We start from the raw sequence: 21,038 nt of genomic DNA on the forward strand, positions 1-21,038 counted from the left end.
GTAGTTATATTTCACCTTCGACATCGTGTTTTACATCAAACTTATTGACATTATTTTATCTCTTCGGAGATACATGTGATGCCAATGCTTAAAGAAAAGTCCTATTGAATAAACAACTTTATGAAAGCTTTTCCCCGTACTTAGGGATTTTTTTCCCATTGTAGACGATCCTATTATTTAATCACGGCGATCTGAAATGCATTACTGACTAACAATGAACCAATCGGTTTCTAGGCTTAGCTAATCAACTGAGGTAGAGAACAACAATCAGCACAAGGAATCGAAGTTATGGCAAAACGAAAATTTTTTTTTCTTATCAATTATCTTACTGAATTGATGCAGTTCTGTACCCACCCAGATAGTTGTTTCAACTACTGAAAATATGTGAAATACAAGCACAACTCTTATTTCATACATTTTAATGTCAACATGTGTTTCCGCTGCCAAAACAAAAGTTAAAAAAAACAACTGAGGCCATTTCAGAGAGAGAAAATCATGCTTCAACAGTTTGTTAGATTTGTTTCTGTAGCCTACAAGCATTACGATATAATTTCCAAATGGTCCGAATGACTCGCCAAATTGACAATTCCTTCAGGGTGAAACAGTCGGTCATTTATTTTCAAATATTTAAGGGTCCTATATTATATACACCTGTCCGCGCTCGCACATCAAGATGCAATAATAGTGGGGCTATGTAGCGCTGTTCAAAAGCAATCTATTTTTTATATTGAATGCATCTAGTTCTGAGTTGTTAACCCAAGAAGAAGGAGCCACTTTCAAGTTTAGGGTTTTAGCAGTGAAGTTCTCGACTTTGAATGTGGCCACACGAAAACTCTCTAGAAAAAGGGGTGTAAAAGGGTGTATCGTTACACCCTTTGTCCCATATAATACACCCAAAACTTCATTTCGACGTACAGCGCCCTATACACTCCGTGCGACGCGACTGGCGCGCCGCCGCGCGGCCGCTACCGAAGGTATGCAGTGAGAACCCCAGAGAAAACGAAACCGAAACCACGCCGCGTACGTTGGTACGCATTGAAGTCGGAGTGGTGCGGTTGCGCTGGGTTCACAGCATGAGCCTTTGCTGCGTCATTAAGTGCTTCAATAGTTATGCGCCGTATCTCGTGGAGACAAAGTTTCACAGTTTTTCACCTCGCCGATGTTTTGTGGGACAGCGACAACGATGGAGCCGTGCCGTACGACGCGAGAAATTTGGTGTCCCGATCATGTCTGCCACTGTGTCGGCAGGCTGACATATTCTACACTGCCGCTTTGCGCTCTGCGTTTGTTTTCGTACCAGTAACGCCTACGTGTGTCAGCGCCGATGGGACGAACTGAAATGCCATCACACACTCGCGGGTATGCAGTGCCAATTTCGTTGGAGGAATGCCCTCCAAAGAAGTTTCGTCCCCATCGTACGTGTCGATGATATTTCCGGACAAGTATGGCACGCAATCTGTACTTCATGAAGAAAGATTGGAACGGTAAAAAAAAGTGACAAATATAAATCTAATGAAAACAACAATGAAACTCGGAGTCACTGTACAATCGATGTTTGGGTATGGAAGTTTATGTGGTGTACTTTCTTTCTTGACCAGCCTCCTTCTGGATGTGGAAACGCTCACACCCCGAGTTCTGTAGACAACATTTTTTTTCTCGGCTTTAGAGCCACCTATCGCAAAGTGGTTCGAACTGAAAGTACCGTCCACTGGTTCCTTCCTACCTGTAAAGTGTGCACCTCCCACGATGAGTGGTATTATCTGACAGCCTTTGACGGTCAAAGCCAGTTCCCATTTAGTTACGCCGCCCAAGCTAAATTCCCACCTGGTTTCGCTGTGCCAACTATTTTTGTTATAATAAGTGTTGTGCCACGTGACGGTCATGTCAAAGTACCTGTGCGCCGAAAATCAGCACCTCGCACAACAGGTTATTACACAACATCTGACTGCAAAAGCCCTTGGCGGCCAAACCGTGTGTTGGCCGACAACTTTGTTTTCTCGGCTTTGGAACAACCTTTCGTAAAGTTGTTTCAATTGAAAGTACAGTCAACTAATCCCTTCCTACCTCTAAAGTCTCCACCTCCCCCGACCAGTGGTATTCTCTTAACAGCCTTTTCATGGTCAAAACCGGTTCCCATTGAGTTACGCAGCCCAAACCAAATTTTCACCTGGTTTCCATATGGCACCTTTTTTTTTTTTGTATAATAAGTGCTGTGTCATGTTACTTTCAAGTCCAAGCACCTGTGTGCCCAAATCTGCACTTTGCACAGCCCGCTATAACACAACATTTTGGGTCCAATATTGGATATACCGTATAGCTTTATTTCTTTATTCGTTAGAAACATAACTTTCACACCTGCTGTCTAAATGAAACTTGGCACACTTCGTGCACAAACTTAGTGAACATCTCACTCGTCTCCAATATCATCGTTCCAGCAGTCCTACGTTTACAGCGACGAGCGAAATAAATTTTCCACTCAGAGCAATTATCGTGGCGGCCGTCTTGCTTTTCGGAAAATCGCTCCAACTCCTTTTTTGGCCGCAACTAGAGAAATTACCCCTAATAACGACTCAAACTCAATATATAAGAAGTGGAGAACGGCTAAATGACCTTGTTAGCTCTGCCCCAGCACTCATGCAACGTCACCCTCAACGTATCGACTCAAAAAGCAAAAGTTTGGTCCGTGCGCGCTTCCGCCGCCACAGCTTGGCATGCGAAAAGGCGCCGCAGGCTGCTGAACGCGCCTCGCGGTCGAACGCCAGCTCCTCCGCTAGCGGCGCTGCGCGCGTTTTTCAAACCGCCCCCTATAGTTCCCGCACGGAGTGTATAGTCGAATAGACGGCCCCGAATTTTACGAGGGGCTTGATAACTGTGCGATATAACTTATTAAATAGCTAAAGTTCATATGAAAGACCACGTAAAGAAAACACCGAGTTTTTACAGTAGGGCCAAGAAAACCCCGATTATTTTTGTTTGTAGTCAGTAAAACGTACACCAGCTAATTTAATATGTTGTACCACGTGGCTATCAAACGCCTCGTATAATTTGGGCCCGTCTGTTTGACTGTAGGGCACTGTAGGTCCTACTGAAATTTTGGGGTGTATTTTATACGACAGAGGGTGTAACGATACATCATTTTACACCCTTTTTTCTTAAGAGTGTATGCCGCCGTATGAACTTCCACATAAATGGATTTTGTATATCTCAAGAAGTCGACTGGTCTGAAGTTGCCTGATTTCGCAACTTCAGACCAGTCCACTGTGTGTTGGGTGAATGTCGCCCAACGAATTCTGTTTGAGCCTCTCTAAAAAGTGGATAACAAAATCTGGTATGAAACAACACAACTAAAATATAAAACGATCTATTTTTGTTTGTAAATTTAGAATATCAAATCTAAATTATACCCATTTAAAGGATATGGAAAGTTAATTAATAATGAAAATAATTATTATGCAAACTTTATAAATTTATCATCCCTCTATTCACTGTTGTGAGGAGGTATACCAAAAAAAAAAATGAATTTTTGTAACTTTATAAAATGTTTGGCGAGACCGGCGTGAGACCGCAAGGACCCCATAGTTAAACCACTCATTGTGCTTTTAATATTAGAGCTTAATGGTCTATTTATAATCCGTTACGAAGTGAGGCCCGCTACGTGACTCCAGCAGTGCATCAAACGTAGGGTTTGTTTACAATTTTTATGATTCAGCCACAAGTCTAAAGCATGCAATAGTACCTTTCGTGCCTGTAACGCAGAAAAACGTCACTTCCTCACCTTAGTGAGAACCCAGTAAGATATCCTGAGATAATCATACAGCTAAGTAGAATGTGAGGACCTTCTGAATAACTCAATCTAGTTGCCAACTGCGCCTAGCTTTATGCTGCTCGCTCGCCAACCTTGTTTGGGTTTAATCGTCTCCACCGCGTTGTTGCGCCATCCGCTTACTTCTCCCAATGCCCCGCTGCGATCAAGGAGGTTAAAGCCACCGTGGTCAGAGCCCAGCCCCGAGACGGCAGGGCCGATATCTATTTACCCGGCGCCCTTTCGCTGATTACGGCGAACCTCCCTCACACGCCAGACTTGATTGGAAGTCGCTTGTTTCCGATTCCCGCCGATCCCCGAAACAAGCTTGGTCTCACCGGGATCGCCATCGCCCCGCCGCCGGCGGTATACCACTTTGCGCGGATATCTGTCTGCCCTCCTAGCCGCGTATTGTCCGGTCGGGCCTCCAGTGTTCCTGCGCTGGCCTAGGGCGGCCTCAGTCGGCAGATATACTTCTCTGCTTTGTGGTCTCTCAATTCATTGCCTCGGTTTCGCCCCCCGACCTACGTCTGACGTCCTTGCGGCTCTGATAAGCCGGACTGTTCTCGTTGCCTTTTGGCCCTGGCGTTCGCTCACCACCTTGGCGCGTTCGATCGGTTTTCGTTTATGTGCTTAACTGGTCACGTAAGCTGCTGCTTTAATTCCTTTATTTTTGATTGTGGGCACGTTGCTATAATAGCGCAGCAGATACGGCCATCCTCCGATTTAATATAACCACTCTCAGTGCGTTATGTCTTACTTGTGGTATATTTTATCAGTTATTTATGCTGATTGAACTTCGCGAAGAAAGCTTACATCTAGCTAGCTTTTGATACACGGGAAAAGAGAGATTATTTAAGAGGAATGATGCGCTACAATGTTGACACGTCGTCCGAAGCAAGATTCTAGTTAAGGAGCAGTTAACTGTGGCGTTCACGAGAAGACAAATTATCATACCAACCTGTCCCCTCTGTATGCTCACCTTTTCTTTTCTGAAAGTTGCATGCTTTTTTTTTGCACTTCGTACTATTGTCGCGTACGTGTCCGTTTTTGTTGATGCCTCCTTTCTGTGGAAGGATCTCAACAATTGAACAATTCCACAGTTTTTAAAATAGCCTCCTCAAGAACATGGGTAACATATGTCCAAAGAGAAAACATTCAGTTCTAAACAGTATAATTGCATGTAATCGATATTATAAAAAAGTGAAAGCCGCTTACAACTCCCTGTAACGCCGAATTGGAGCGCAGCTCTTGAGGAGGAGGAGGGAAGGGCGCTGGGGGGGGGGGGGGGGGGGTTAGACTAACCAGGGGGGGTTACGTGACCTTGGGGGGTCACCTGACCCCCAATGCCGATGATGTCATCACTGACGTCACTGATGACGTCATTAGTGACGTCACTGATGACTTCACCAGTGATGATGACGATGCGAATGTCGGTGACGTCATCAGTGACGTCGCTGACGACGTCATCAGTGATGATGACGATGACGATGCGGATGCCGGTGACGACATCAATGACGTCACTGATTTCGTCATGAGTGATGATGACGATGACGATGCGGATGTCGGTAACGTCACCGGCATCTACATCGTCATCGTCATCATCACCGATGACGTCACCGGCATCCACATCGTCATCGTCATCATCACTGATGACGTCACCGGCATCCACATCGTCATCATCACTGATGACGTCACCGGCATCCGCATCGTCATCGTCATCATCACTGATGACGTCATCACTGATGACGTCACCGGCATCCACATCGTCCTCATCACTGATGACGTCACCGGCATCCACATCGTCATCGTCACTGATGACGTCATCATCATTGATGTCATCATCACTGATGACGTCACCGGCATTCACATCGTCATCGTCATCATCACTGATGACGTCACTAGCATCCACATCGTCATCGTCATCATCACTTATGACGTCACCGGCATCCGCATCGTCATCGTCATCACTGATGATGACGATGACGATGTGGATGCCGGTGACGTCATCAGTGTCGATGACGTCATCGGGGGGTCACGCGACATCGGCGGGGGTCACGTGACCTCGGGGGGTCACGTGACCTCGAGGAGGGGGTCACGTGACCTCAGGGGAGTCACGTGACCTCGAGGAGGGGGTCACGTGACCTCAGGGGAGTCACGTGACCTCGAGGAGGGGGTCACGTGACCTCAGGGGAGTCACGTGACTTCGGGGGGTCACGTGACCTCGGGGGGGTCACGTGCCTCCCCACGAAGTCACGTGACCCCGGTGGGGGGCTCGCGCGGTGCATTATGGAATATTTCCCATGATGCACCGCGCGGTTACGCCGACGGCGACGGCGACGGCGACGGCGACGGCGACGGCGACGGCGACGGCGACGCCGCTCAAGCCGGAAACGGGCCCCTAAGAGCTGCGCTCTAAAAAATGCTATTGCGAGGTAAAGTCTGTCTTAGCGATCCAGAGGCTCAAATTGCAGCCGAGTTGCTTGCATTCTGATGGAGGTTTATTCCGGAGAAGGCGTCGTGTAAACGAGATTTCAGTAGCTAGCAAAATATATTCTCTCCTGGCAGACATTAAGCATGAGTCTTTCGCTGCGGCGTCACAGCTGCTCCCCGTTGGATTGGTAAATAAAACCCAGAAATGTTACGAAAAATGCAAATGAATATTGGCAGTTTTACAGAAAACAAGCATAGTTTAAAATTTGGGGTGATTGAGGTAGACAGTTCAACGCACGCATGTAAAAAGTATGGCAATATATATATTTTGTTGATTCTCACGAAATTCGGCCCTGTATATGCATTTGGAAATTTGTGAAATTGCAAACATTGCCATCAAACCAGTGAGTATTTTTTTCGAGCTCTTAGGCGTCATAACATCCAAGATGCGAAGGATCAATAGCTATATTGAACAGAGACCAAAAGTATTACAAAATCCTCCCAAAATATTAAAAAATCCCTTAAAAACACTAGTACCATTACATTAAAGGGGTCATGAAACGCTTTTCTAACTTTTTCCTGTTTAGCATTCCTCCTCAACTCATAAATCGCACATTCCACCAAACAGTTCAAGAAGACGAAAAGAGGGGAGGCCCCTCTTGCTCGGAATCTGGTTTATGTAGCCGGACAGAGCCATTGTCCCCCTAGAAGGTTAGCCCGTCGCTCAAAATTCAGACAAAAGTTGCTTTCCCCAACCCGTTCACCCCGGAGCTGACAGTGCTGTGGAAGCTACGTGCTCGTTGGGCCAGCCACACTTGCAACATGATCACGCTCCTCCGCGCATACCCACGCGCAGAGATTGAGGTCAGGTGATAAAGGGAGGCGGCTGATTGGTTCGGTAAGCGCGTAGCTTCCACCACAATGTCAGCTTAGGGGTGAAGGGCCTTAGTGAGGTCCGGTTTTGTGTGACGTCAGTTTGGACCCGATGACACGCTTTTGGGACAGCGGATGTATCACAGTGAAAAGGCAGAGAGCTTACGAAGGGGAGGAGGTACGAAATAGTCAGCTATGTTTTCAAATTTTCGCACTGAAAGTCAGGCTTTTGTCTTTCTGAGATAACGTCGTCTGCAAAGGAGCGAAAATCGCTTGGAGCGCGCCGTTTAAGTTTCTACGGCGGATGTTTTAAACCTTTGACTTAGAATAAATGCACAAAGTGCATTGGGGTTCGATTTAACTGTTTTGAACTTGCATTTACATTATTTTTTGATACTATATTACTATGTGTTGTTTAGTAGAAGCAGAATTGAAAAAAAAGGAAGTTGTCTAAGTCTGTTTAAGCCATCGAGCTATGTTGGGGCTATGGGGTATTTGTGTGCGCATTCTTGCAGCCACATGCTGCAAGTACACACACTCAGCGCTAATCCGCATAAGAAAAAAAAGGAAGACGTTGAATAAAAATTGTAGCGTTTTAGCCGAGCATGGATGGCGTTCGCGTGTGTCACCAACGAGGCGGAGGCTGCTGTAGCCAAGGCAGCAGTAATTCGAATATAGTATATATTATGTCAACAATCATTATATATTTAAAAACATTTTGTTATTTTATGAAGATAATCCGGATTCAACAATTAGCTATTCTCCAAATGTTAGGCGCCTTTGCTAAAATTCTCTTAAGTCTAGCAGTGTCAGAAGAACTAAGGTATTCAGCACAATACGAAATGGTGCTTTCGAATTTTCGATACAATCAAGACTATAACTAGGCTGCTGAAAGCAAGAAGAAAAGTGTCATGGCTAAACCTTCACTCCAAGTTGGCTAAAAACTAAAGAAATCTGAATACTCTTCTATCTTCAGAGCCCTATTTGCGGACATAAAATAACCCCCTCTTAGTGCATGTTTCTTAGGGTACGGTAGGACAGAACAACGAGTGAGTCGCTTCCCGGAAATATATGTCACAATAATGTTTTCCTTAATAGCTTCATACATTGTGTTAAGTGTTATACCATTATGTGTAATTTAGCATATAATATCAGCAAAAAACTTTTTGAAACTGTTCTTAATAGGTTCAGCTGAATCGTTTTTTAAACATTTTTAGGCATTATGAAAACATAAAAGAAGAAAATCGTCGTGGTTTCTTTGACGGGGAACAATTGAACATTCGCAGCGACATTTTGAACTGATTGTAGTCCAGAGCTAGAAAAGTCATTGTGTTTGTATGTTTGGTTTGCTTCTCTACCGTTCCTAGAAAATTATCTGCACTGTTACGGTACCCCTTGACTCCGCCATGAGGGAAAACTGTATAAAAGCGTTCGAAATGTATTATAAATATGAAAAATATTTAAGATACTTTTTGTAGAAACATGCTCTTTATGGCATAGAGTATGTGTAACTTTGGTCAATGGTGACCAGTTCTAGATGGCGACCATGTCCAAGTAAACTCACAACAATATAAATACACGGGCGCTAATTTTTTCTTGGATAAAGGGGGGGGGGGGGAAGGGGGGGAGGCGGGCTATTCTTTGGTACCCGCCACATACATAAAATATTTGACCAATAAAATTAGTGAACTGCATGAATTTTCCGAACGTTACTATTATTGCTCTGTTTTATGCCCGTTCTACAGTACATCTTACAAAACCACCTAAAATATTTGGACGTGAGAAATATAATATAGCAAGTATTGTTTAGAAACGCCATCCAACGGTACCCCCTTGTCTGCTACATAGCGCAGTAAGGCGGGCGTGCAAAGAATATTGATTACACTTTTAATATGGAAATCGGCGGCCCATGAGTATAACTTTGGTTTTCTAGCATACTCAGATACCGTAGATTGATTTATCACCACAAATAGGCGATCTCAGAATAAACTTTGGTGCCCCTTTAAGAGTGTAGCACTAAAAGTCACGTGTGTGTCACTAAAATAGCATCAATATTTCAAGATAAATACAGGCAGGCTATAGTTCCGTACCTCTCCACATATTTGTTTAATTTTTTTTTTTTTTTTTTGCATAATGCAGAGAAGTGTCTTTTTAACAAAAATTGTTTAGCTGGAAAAAGTATCCTGCTCTCGTCATTTGATCAGGCTTATATGCACAATTAGCTAACGTGGTTCGTTTGACATTCCGAAGTTGATTCTTTTCTGAGCGCTCCACTAGAACGCCTAAACAATTATGGGCTCCGTACGCATTAAAAAACGTCAGATGCACGTAATAGAGTAATCCACGAGTAAAGAAAGGCTGAAATTCAGTTTCTTCACCCCGATAATACTTTCGACTAAATTAGGTGAACATTCGTATTTAGGGTGTTGCTCTGTCTTACTTTAATGTGGGCTTTTAACGCATTATTTTTTTTTTGTGGAACTATACATTGATTGGGAGCTCGGGCTGCCATATCGAGGTATACACCAAAGCGCTCGTCGGGACCAGCGTTAAGAAGCGAAAAAGATGTGCTCAAACCTTCCATTAATGGCCAATTGGCAATGCTTCGGCGAATGACGTGTATTTACGTTTGTCCTTTCTGTTTTTTTCTTTTTTTTTTTGGTATTAGGTGGACCGCCGAGACCGGCTTCTACGCACCCTAGTGCGCAACCTCTACTCGTACCACCAGCAAGAAATCCTGTTGACGATCGTCAACGAGTACACAGACTGGACCAGATCGGTTCAACACCCCGTCAGCATTCTCGAGGAGACTGCGGAGGCCCTCAGCGATGCCCTTGTCGTCGCACCGGTCGTCGAGGCCGGCAGTCTCCACGCTGCCGCGACGGCGCGTCGAGCTGCCGCCGCGACGTCTGGGCCCGAACCCGACACTCGCCGGTCGAGCACGCACTTCTACCTCTTCGGCTACCACTCGGACGAGTCGTCGTTCGCCCAGAAGAACGGCTGCGTGCACGGCGAGGACCTGCCCTACGTGCTGGGGCAGCCCGTGCTGGGGTCCGGCGCGCCACTGTACGGGAACTACACCAGGCAGGAGGCCGCGCTCGCCGAGACCACGATGGCCTACTGGGTACGCTTCTTCCGGACCGGGTAAGTGTGCGCTAAAAATGTTTCGAGGGCCCGGCTGACGGTCACCGGAGAGTGAAGAACCGTTCAAGGGTACGTGACTTAGGAAGGAAACGAAACATGGAGGGTAACAATTGCCTTTGCCACTCCCCCGGTTTCACTTGTAAAGCCTCTGTCGTCCTGATACGACGCACTCACCCTTTGGGAGGAGGAAAAGTCCAGGAAATTAGGCAGGAGGTCTGCTGAACAAGTCCTAGATAGCAAGGCCGTAGCACTACGTTTTCGGCCTCTTCTACAAGAAGCCAACACGGGGAAGGAGGGGGTGGAATATAGGACAGGAGTGCTCTATTAGTGTTCGAATGGGACTTATATTTGCACTGCTTCAACAACAGCCGGACGCTGGTGCTGCACTCATATGCAATCACCGAACCGTCTCATCTAGGAGACGTCGAAAGTTTAGAGCCACCGTCTTGTTATTTATGAGACGAAACCCAGGCCTGCTTTTGTGGCCGTTCTCTTCACTAATAATAATTCAACGGTATTGAATACAGTGAGAATGTTGTGGGCCTTTCCCGCCTTTCAAAATTATGATGAGTATTAGGGCGTACGTTTTCAACATCACCAAATCGACCGCTTCGATTTTTCATTCGTCGGCCTTGGTTTTTCATGCAAGGCAAGGATGGGTTTCCCTACCTTGCATGAAAAACTAATACCAAATATCCTTGAATACCAGTGACTGGAATATTGAGGGAGAGGGGAAGGGGGTGTTGACCCCTGTAGGGCACGCACTGAGTGTTTTAGGGGCTATATAATTGCTTAAGAAGGTCTCAGGTCTTATTTATATGTAGGATTACACAATATAACTTTCTACTCCTTCCTTCCATCTCACGTAAGAACTGCCTTTTGATTGTTTCTTGTTGAGAGTTTAACAATTATTGTTGCCAACTCACAATGGTAATGCAGTGTGTCTTTCACTAAGGTTACATCATCAGTGGTAGCTGGGTAGAATAAAGGCCAGTGCAGGCAGGTCATAAAGTTTGAGGAAAAAGGCATTGCCGAAAAGGCAAATAACCCTGCGCCAAATCAACCGTTACTCAGCGGTATATATACGAAGTATTACTAGCGTAAACGGAAGTTTAACAAACACATTCGAATAAGAGAGGCTCTACAGCAAACAACGCGCTATAATTTTGTTTGCTTCGAAACCCAACGACGAGCCTATCTCTTACTTCGCGTATACACTTGCGGATTCGCACGGGAATTCGCGCATGCAGAACGTTGTGTTTGGCGCCGAGTGGCGAAATCAGCTCGTTGCTCGCAAAACAGTCGGATCAGTCCGGGACCCATATCAAGATTTTCCGCCGGCAACGAGTCGATTTCGTTTCCATTCTCCAAAATTCACTTTCCGCCTGCGCGAATCCGCCCGCGAATTCGCGAGAGTAAACGCGCCATTAGAACTTCTTGTATAAATTGGCCGAAATCTCATTTCCGGCATTTGCTTCAGCTTTAGTATGAAATCTGACACGCTCTCATAGACTTTCTTTTCTCATCGATTAAATTTGAACCGCTCGGAGATCAGCGACTCTTTGAGGCACTAGTGGTTCGGTAGTATGGCGGTCATTACAAGAAACATATTTTCCTCTCGTGCAGCCTGAACTACTAAATGCTTGAGCATCTTGTAGGCATGTGCAGGAATCACCGTTCGAAATACTGCTAGCTCGTTCGCTTCTGTAATGTCATTTGCAGTGATATAGTACTGGAACATTTCTAGCAAGAAAACAACGTTGCGTTTTTTCGTCGAACTTGTCTATGTTCTCTAGCTCTGAAATAGAAAATTCGATAGGAAATTTCACCTATGATTTGGTAGCCGTCCCTACTGCGATGAATTATGCTTATCCCTGCCTGGATGATCCCTGAAAAAAGCGTCGACGGCAGCTGCGTTTTCGGAATTTTGCTTTGCTGTGTTTGGTCCCGTCGGTGAGCCTACTCTTGGTGTTTGGGGTCCTGTTTCTGATGCAGCTCCACTCTGGCCTTTGTATTTCCATCTTCGTCGCAGGTCTCACACATAGCAGATTGGAGGCCAACGATTAACAAAACCGTATTGAATACCGACACTCATAACAGCCGCCGTTATCCCTGCAGGCATCTGCATCCGCTTCTGGCCGCTCGCCTGACAGCGCAGTTCGACACCACGTTATCACGTAAAAAAATACCCATGCTCCTTCACGGGGAGAACAGGCTAAACAAGGAAGGAAGGAAAAACATAAAAGACAACGGTTCGCTGGAGTATCAACTTTTTTAATAAATCCTTCTCCTATTGTACAAGTTGTTATGCGTATCCCTTTGCTTCTTCCGTTTTTTTTCATCACAAATTGTGTTGTTTTCTTTCGCCTATTTATACTCAATTGGAAAGGTGCCCTGCAGAAACAGCTTTTCTTGATTGTGGGCTGATTGAGCCGGAGCTCACACAGTTTCCTTCCTCTCATATAGAGAAGCCATCCAACATCTCTATTGCAAACTTGTGTTTATGGTGCCATTTGATGCGTGATGGCTGAAGCTTTGCTTTGCATTTGTAACATTGACAACGGGCAGCGAGATGTCGTGGTCCCCGTGAGATTTTTCAGGTTGGCTACATTCTCACTAGGGCGGTCGTTTATGATCGCACGGTCGGTCAAAACGGTATGTTGTAAACAACTCCCATTTGCCGCGGAACGTAGCTTGTCCTTTGCCTGGTGTCACACTTAGCTTTTTTTGCGGTTTGTGCCTTATTGATCTGGCGATATTGTGCTATAAGTAATAAGCCGTATTGAGTGCCGAGCAAACAACTTGAACGTTCTGCCGGTTCGCTATCGTTTCAATTTGTGGGCGACCCCATGAATATACGGGACCACTGCAAAGGGCCCACAAATTGGAAAAAAAAATATATAGCGAGCCGGCAGAACGTTCAAGTTGTGTGCTCGGCACCCAATACGGCTTATTCCTTATGCCACTAGACAAAATCAGACACAAACCGAAAAGAAAGATAAGTGCGACACCAGGCACAGGTCAAACTACGTTCCGTTCCGAAGGGAAGTCGATTACAACAGACTGTTGACATTTGGGCGTTGCTATATTGGACAGACCGGGGGCTGTATAAACGACCGTGCACGTGAACATTGTAGCGAACCTGAAAAACTTCGCGCGACAAGGTCACCTCCCTGCCTGTCGAAATACTTCCGAATGCAAAGCAAAGCTTCAGCAACCTCCGATCATAGGGCACCATAAAAAACCAGCTTGCAAGGGAGATGTTTGAGGCCTTTGCTAGAGAAAAAGAAGAAAACTGAGTGAGCTCCACCTCAATAACCGTGCGACTTCAGGAAAAGCTATTTCTGCAGGGCGCCCTTCTTGCTAAGTATAAATAGAAGAAAGGAAGCAACACTATTAAGAATAATAAAAAAAAGAAACAAAAGCAAAGGGATACGCATAGGAACTTGTAGAAGAGGAGGACGATTTATTAAAATAGATGGTAGTGCAGAGGTCGGTTGCCTTTACTGTTTCTACTTCTTTTCTTGTTCAGCTGGTTCCACTCCTGACGTTTGATAACCATCAAGCTCAGCTCATCCCCGTCATTACCCGTTCTCCGCCTCACCTTTCCATGCAAATACACTAATGATAGCTATTAGCTTCGCTGCATGCTCTAGATGGACGAGCATCCTCCCAACCGGGGAGCGATCAAGCAAGAGGTTCCCGCGTATTGCCCCCTGCTGCCTTTCATGTCGAAGATCACAGGAGGAATAGCTATATCCAGTGCCCTACACCACTACCCCATACTCGTTTTTGATCTGGATAAGCATTGTACCGACGCGCAAAAGTCGTACTGCAGTGAGTAATTTTTGTTTTTGTATTAACAATGTGAACATGTGTCGCCATATCACAACCACACATTTCAGACACACGCAAAATTTCGCGTATAACAATAACAAAAAAAATGCTGGGACATTGATTTTAGAAATACTCAGATCGCACAAGAGCGCGTGACAACACCGCAAACAAATGGTAACAGTTTTTTGTTCTATCCCATAGTGTTGGTTTTGCTTGCACATACTCTATAACGAATACTGGGTCGCGACAAAATGAGACCGCGGCGAAGTCCATGGATGCAATATACTTAGTTTTAACCTCGGCTCAGCTATGCAAACACCCGTGCAACAGAAGCATTCGTCAAGTGCACCCGCTCGCGCTTCTAGCATTTTCGCAGACAGGTTAAACAGAATATGCAGTATTTTGTTTTGCTGTTTGATTCCTGAACGGTTAGTGGTTCAGGAAAGAGCGATTATACGTCGTCGACGAGCAGTAACGAACTTTGTAATTGACATCAAAATATTGAGGGCTTCAATCTTAATCGTGTCTTTCGAGTGCAGCGTAAATTACCTGCCGAGAGGCTATGTACTGAAACTGTTACGTTAATTCTGCTATATACTAATTGGGTGCAATTGTCAAAGTCTCAGGATGAGATACTCAGGCTGCCCCGCACAGCGCCATGGATCACTCAATTACGAAATCGCTTCGCCATATGCGGGTTTAACAAAGCCGGCGCGCCGAATCAGGCTCAAGCGAATCCCTAAAGAGTCGCGCTCTCCGGCGAATTTTCTGATCACTGAGATCTCCTGAAGCGCCTTTCAACGGCTAGTAAGGACACCCACAAGGTCGCGCACTTAAAATGTTCTTTCTCTTGGAAGCCGCGATCTGTATGATCCGTACGCGGGTTCTGCTCACCTACGGACGCCGCAAAAGGGTGGCTGCTGTATTTAGCGGACGACTTTAACGATCCTTATCATAAAACTTTCATATTACTTAATAGAGGAGTCCCCGCAGCAACACGCAATCACCGAGTTTTTCCACTTGCTGGCGTGGGTAACGTCTGCGGCAGCTCTGGCGAGCTTTCGAAACCTATATATATATAAATATATGTAGGTTTCGGAAGCTCACCATATATATATTCTCCTGTCAAAGTAAAGGCAAGAAGCCTGTCTAAAGCACAGTATAATTTTGTTGCAAAACAAGCCGAATGTGTACAGCTTTCGAAAGCTGGCCAGCGCTAACCCTGACGTTACCCACGCGAGCAAGTTGAAACTCGGTGATTGCGTGTTGCTGCGGGGACTTCTATACTAAGTAGTCTGAAGGCCAGACTCCGGCCGACGTTTCGGCCGGCCTCTGGCCGAAACGTCGAAGAATAAATTGTCCCTTGTTGCTGTTTTCACGAAGGCTATCATTTCTCTTGAGTTATATACCCACTCCTTCGGCCCCCGGTTACCATACCCATTATATTTGCAGTTTTATTTTTTAATTGACAGATATTTTTAAGAGAAGCCGTGGAAGTTACATTTATGCGGTTGGCGCAGGTGAGTTATATTGCCAGGGGGACAGAGTATAGGTGGCTGATCGCAACGTTCAGTCGGATAGTTAATTAAAAGGCGTTAATCAAATTTTTAATGATTGAAAATAGACATGTGGTTCCAATTAGAAACTTCCGCAGCGTCATCAAAAACTACTAAAACAAGTATTTTTAGAAAGATATGACGTAGGCGCAGTATATTACGGCGTTGCGTAAAAACGCTCAATTTGGACGCGTTTCTAGGTTTCGCTTTCTTATCGGAACGCATCTTTCCGGCCAACCCCTCGCTTCAATCGTAGCATGGAGGAACGTTGAACGCAGTCCTTCTCCGAAACTGCGGAGCAGGACCGCGGGCGCGGAGATGCGTTCGGATAAGAAATCGAAACCTAGAAACGGGTCCGAATTGAGCATTTTTACGGAACGCCGTAATATACTGCCCCTGCGTAATATTCTTCGAAAAAAAGTTGATTTAGTGTTTTCCGATGGCGCTGGGCAAGTTTTTAATTGAAACCATATATCTATAGGGTAATTAACGAATTTTAATTATTAGCCGACTGAACAGTGCGATTAGCCCCCTATACCATGTTTCGGCTGGTCTTATAACCGAACTGCACAAACAGCTTTGGTGCAACTTTTACTGCACCTTTCTAAACAAATTTGTTATTTAAAAACAAAGACCCTGCATATATATATATATATATATATATATATATATATATATATATATATATATATATATCTACGGAAGAAAACGCACTTGAGACGGTTCTTGGAGTTTTCAAAGTCTATTATTTATAAATACCAAGAGTTTTTAAATCATGTTATCGTGGAGCTCTTGAAGGAGTCAGGTGCTTAGAATTAGCATAGTCCCTTGACGTCATGGGCCACGTTTTGTAACCAAAGTGTGCCAATATTTCGTCAAATGTAACGTCTTGAAAAAGGTCTGTCTCAGGTTGAAACGTCGATGAACTTTACGAATAATATTGCCGTGCGCGCAGCTGGCCAAGTAGGCAGCTCGCGCGTGGCGTAACGGTTATCGTGCCCTCCTCCCACGCGAAAAGCCAGGATTCGATTCTTGGCAGCGACGTGTACAAGGCCGGGGCTAGATAAGAGGCAGAAAAATCACGCGGGCGCCTTATTGCAACCGCTAGCTTTGTACCTGTTCCACGAGTGCTAACTTTAGTGCACTACTACGCTTCGCACGCGCTCAAGGTTTTTTCAGAAAATTACTGATTTGGTGGTTTTCGATGACGCTGAGCAAGTTTCTACATGAAACCATATGTCTATTTTCATTAATTAAAAAGTTAATTAACGAATTTTGATTAGCCGGCTGATCATTACGATTAGCCCCCTATAATATGTCCCCCTGGCCGTATAACTCACCACCACAAGCGGCATAAGTGTAACTTTCACGACTTTTTTTAAACAAATATGTTAAGGTTAAGAAAAAACACTCTGTATATATACACACACACACACACACACACACACAAATATATATATATATATATACGGGGTGTTTTTTTTTTATTCTTGCACTTTAAAAAAAAAAAAAACGTGAAAGCTACAATAATGCGGTTTGTGCGGACATTATGTGGGTGGCTAATCTTCGCGATAAGTCGGCTAATTAATTAAAATTCGTTAATTAAATTTTTAGTTACTTAAAATAAACATATGGTTTCAATTAGAAAATTGCTGAGCACCATCGAAAACCCCTAAATCAACTATTTTTAGCAGGATATAACGCCAGGGCAGCATTTTACGGCGTTCTGTAAAAACGCTCTATTTGGACGCATTTCTAGATTTCGGTTTCTTATCGGAGCGCTTCTACGCGCCCGCGATCCTGCTCCCCGGTGGTCGCGACGCGAAGCCACCTCCTCGCCTCCCTCGTAGAATGGAGGGAAGTACGGCGCACGTGTGTTGCACGTCTCAGCCACTGGGGAGCAGGACCGCGGGCGCGGTGATGCGCTACGATAAGAAACCGAAATCTAGAAACGCGTCCAAATGGAGCGTTTCTACAGAACGCTGTAAAATGCTTCCCCGGCGTTATATTTTTCCAAAAATAGTTGATTTATTGGTTTTCGATGATGCTCTACAAGTTTCTAATTGAAATCAAATGTCTATTTCCACTAATTAAAAAAGTTAATTAACAAACTTTAATTAATTAGCCGACGTATCGCGAAGATTAGCCACCCACATAATGTCCGCCTGGCCGTATAACCCACCTGCACAAACCGGATTAGTGTAGCTTTCACGTTTTTTTTTTTAAACAAATGTGTAAGAATAAAAATAAAACACCCTATCTATATATATAGAGAGAGAGAGAAAAAGAGAGAGCGGGGAGAGAGAGATACATGGATGTGTCTTTATGTTGGCGGAAACAAAATCATACGTTCTAAAACGGTGACTACGAGCCTGGACTTCGCTTTTGAATCACTGCATGTTTTTCAAGCGCTCTTTATATCCGTCGTTATTTTAGCATTTTATTTGTTAGCGATGGTATGTCACTGAAGTTGTGAAACTCTAAAGCAGGCTTCATATTTCATGCCATTTTACTGTTTTTCAGTGAAAAAGCGTGAAATATTGCCTCGCCGATAGGCTCACTGTCGCCAGCTTCATTTACTTCCCCGACTGCACTATTTTAGCTGGCCGTATAAATAAAACAGCAGGAAGGTCGCCGGCTCGAGTTTCTCTCGTTCGCCTACTCTGCCGTCTGGCAAGCTCCAAGCGCAGACGCGCTGCTCGATCAGAGCGAATCGAAACGGGCTCGTGTTGGCGGCTGAGCATCCAAAAAAGAGGAGCCCTGCGCATCTTTTCCTATCAGTTAATACATAAAGTTTGGTGGGGCCACCATTTTGAATTACTACTAGCGGCATGCTCGTTTTACGATCGCTATGGAACTGTTTTGTACGTTGCTCCTCGGAAAAATGTGGTATATATTATGATTGGTCTAACGTCGTTCAAAACTTTTGTTGAGCAAATTGTTTGCGTTTACGCAGTGTCTCCATTCAGCGCTGTAAATCAAGAAGTTCAGATGGTTCAGACGAATTAAAGCCTTAAGAAATATAGCCTACCGGTAACGCATTTTGAGATGATTTGTTTCTAAGGAACATGTGGCAGAGACTAAAACAGATATTGTATTTTAAATCTTACCTACATCACATTACCTACATCATTACTTTGTGGCAAATAGTTACATACATACAGATTTTATGGCCTCCCAAGAAAACTTGTCATTATTAGCCGCATTATGAGTTTGACTACAAAATAAACAACTTCTATAATAAACGAGTTCATATAGAGCAATCGAGTTACAAGCTCAACTATTGTACAATACACAATTCATCCCGCCGGATCAACTGCGAATTATGATGTATTGCTTCTCTTATCAACTCGCGTGGCTGATATTTGTGCTAGGGTATATGTAAATCGAATAAGATGAAGCAAAAAAAAATACTAACATGATATTATCGCTTCGATAACCAAGTTCGAAATGCCCACAGCAGACGCGCGACAGCACGGAGTGCAAACATTTGCGAGTCTCGAATAAACATTAATTCCAAGTCCTAAAATAAATAACATATCTATTTGATTAGCTGAATTAAGCGGATGTTTACATTGTCTCGATTATAGGTATTATTAAAAAAACACACACACAGGGAGTGTTAAAACATATATTACAATAAACTTGCAAAAACAGCGTAATTGAGCGTCTTATATGCTTTGAAAAAAGGACACCATTCACGCCCATCCGTTTTAAGTGCCTTATTTCGCCGCGAAAGTCAGACCACCGTTGGTGTACCGAGGCCGAGAAAAAATCTCTCCATCCGACATGATTTATGCCACATATGTCCTTCGCGGAGCAGCCAGCGTAAGAATAAAGCGAAAAACAGCATTACAAGTGAAATATGTAGTCTCATCGGCGGACGAAAACACCCCGTACTACAAGAGAAGCGTTGTCGGCTAGCGCAATTTCCATTTCATTTTAGTGTACGCTCTACTCAAGGCCGGAATAGCTATGGCGACAACGTTCGGAGAGAGACATTGGATGTTTTTTTGTTTGTTTTTTCATGTTTTTATTTAATGCTTGCCTCCTCTGTGTTATTTTTTTTTTTTTCATCTCGATTTGAAAAGATTTTTTTTACACTTATTTTTATGATCTTCATTTGACGCTACGTCCTGCGCCAGCTCCAACCTCCCCAAGACAGATATTTGTTTATATTTGAGTGGGTATATTTTTTTAGCACTCTATGGCTGCTCGCCCATTATTTCTTCGCGACAACAGAACGCAACACGAAACTCTTTTATTCCAGTCAATATACCGGTGGCCCTAACTGTGACTTTCTGGCTATCGGCGTATAGTGGGCATTATCTTTGTGAACTGGGTTTGCCGTTCATTCCTACGGTATAGAAACTACTCCGATCATGCCTGAGTTTGGTACAGTTTTCCAAAACAAGCGGTGACGACAAATGAAAAAAAAAAAAAAAAAATACAGAAATCTTTGCAGTGCTTTGGTCTTTTTGGGAATCACTATGCGTAGAATACATTGTGGCGTCGGCGAATCTCTGCGCATTTATTATAAGTACGGGGTTTTTCATCTAACTTATTACGAGACTTAGAAGAAGCTCACGCTGGCTACGCGTGTGGAAGAAACGCAGTATTGTATACAGTTCTATTCATCGAGACAATGTTTTTCGGATGGGCCAAAGCGGCTCAGAAACGCGGATTAATTCGCTACCTTTTTTCAATATTAACTTTTGTGCGGAGACTGTCCGATACGAACGATGTAGAGCGCCTTATTACCGATGTTCCTCGTCTTCCTTCCAGCTCACCGAACTTCACTTCGTCGGAGTCGGAGTCTGACCGGGGCAAGGGCGGTCGTGTCGAAAAGATCGCCTGGCCGGCGTATGATCCGGTGCATCAAAAGTACCTCATGATAGGTAAATCATCTTATTTTCGGAAACTTCCTAGGGAAAGGCTGTACGTGCGTTGCGGGCATATCACCTCTCTGCCGTCCAAAACAAACGCGCACGCGAATTGCACGCCCTAGCCATCTGCGTCTATGTGCGTGCGAGCCGTACATATGAGCTGGACGATATACTAGGGCAATTTTCTGAAGCAATGCATTCATTGCTGCGAACGTCCGTGGACTCGGACACCACGACGTTACATCAAAGTGGCGCAAAAACGTTGTTCGCTTCCTTCGAATGTTTACGTATAATTCCCCCAAAGTATACGTCTATGTTTAAGAGGCGAAATTAATGTGTTCACACTGCATTCAGGTTTGTATGCGGTGGAGCATAACATAAAAGCAAGTTCAGTTTTTGTGCCATATCTAGTTTCAGATTACGTCAGAGCGGAATCAAGAGCTCGAAGACCTACATGCATCAACACATAAACTAAAAGAACAAAACAAAACAAAACACGAAGTCAAG

At 44.4% G+C, this 21,038-nt stretch overlaps 1 protein-coding gene across 1 annotated transcript in view; it reads left to right on the forward strand.

Annotated features, from left to right (window-relative positions):
- LOC8051647 (neuroligin-1) overlaps positions 1 to 21,038 on the forward strand; it is a 151,663-nt gene that overhangs the window by 117,381 nt on the left and 13,244 nt on the right. Inside the window, exons 4-5 of the mRNA XM_040504743.1 lie at positions 9,777 to 10,252; positions 20,431 to 20,543. Of these exons, the coding sequence (XP_040360677.1) occupies positions 9,777 to 10,252; positions 20,431 to 20,543 (589 nt within the window). The remainder of the gene's footprint in view (positions 1 to 9,776; positions 10,253 to 20,430; positions 20,544 to 21,038) is intronic.

This window comes from Ixodes scapularis, unplaced genomic scaffold, assembly GCF_016920785.2.
Source record: "Ixodes scapularis isolate PalLabHiFi unplaced genomic scaffold, ASM1692078v2 PGA_scaffold5__190_contigs__length_132052651, whole genome shotgun sequence".
In the NCBI taxonomy this organism is placed as follows: Eukaryota; Metazoa; Arthropoda; class Arachnida; order Ixodida; family Ixodidae; genus Ixodes; species Ixodes scapularis.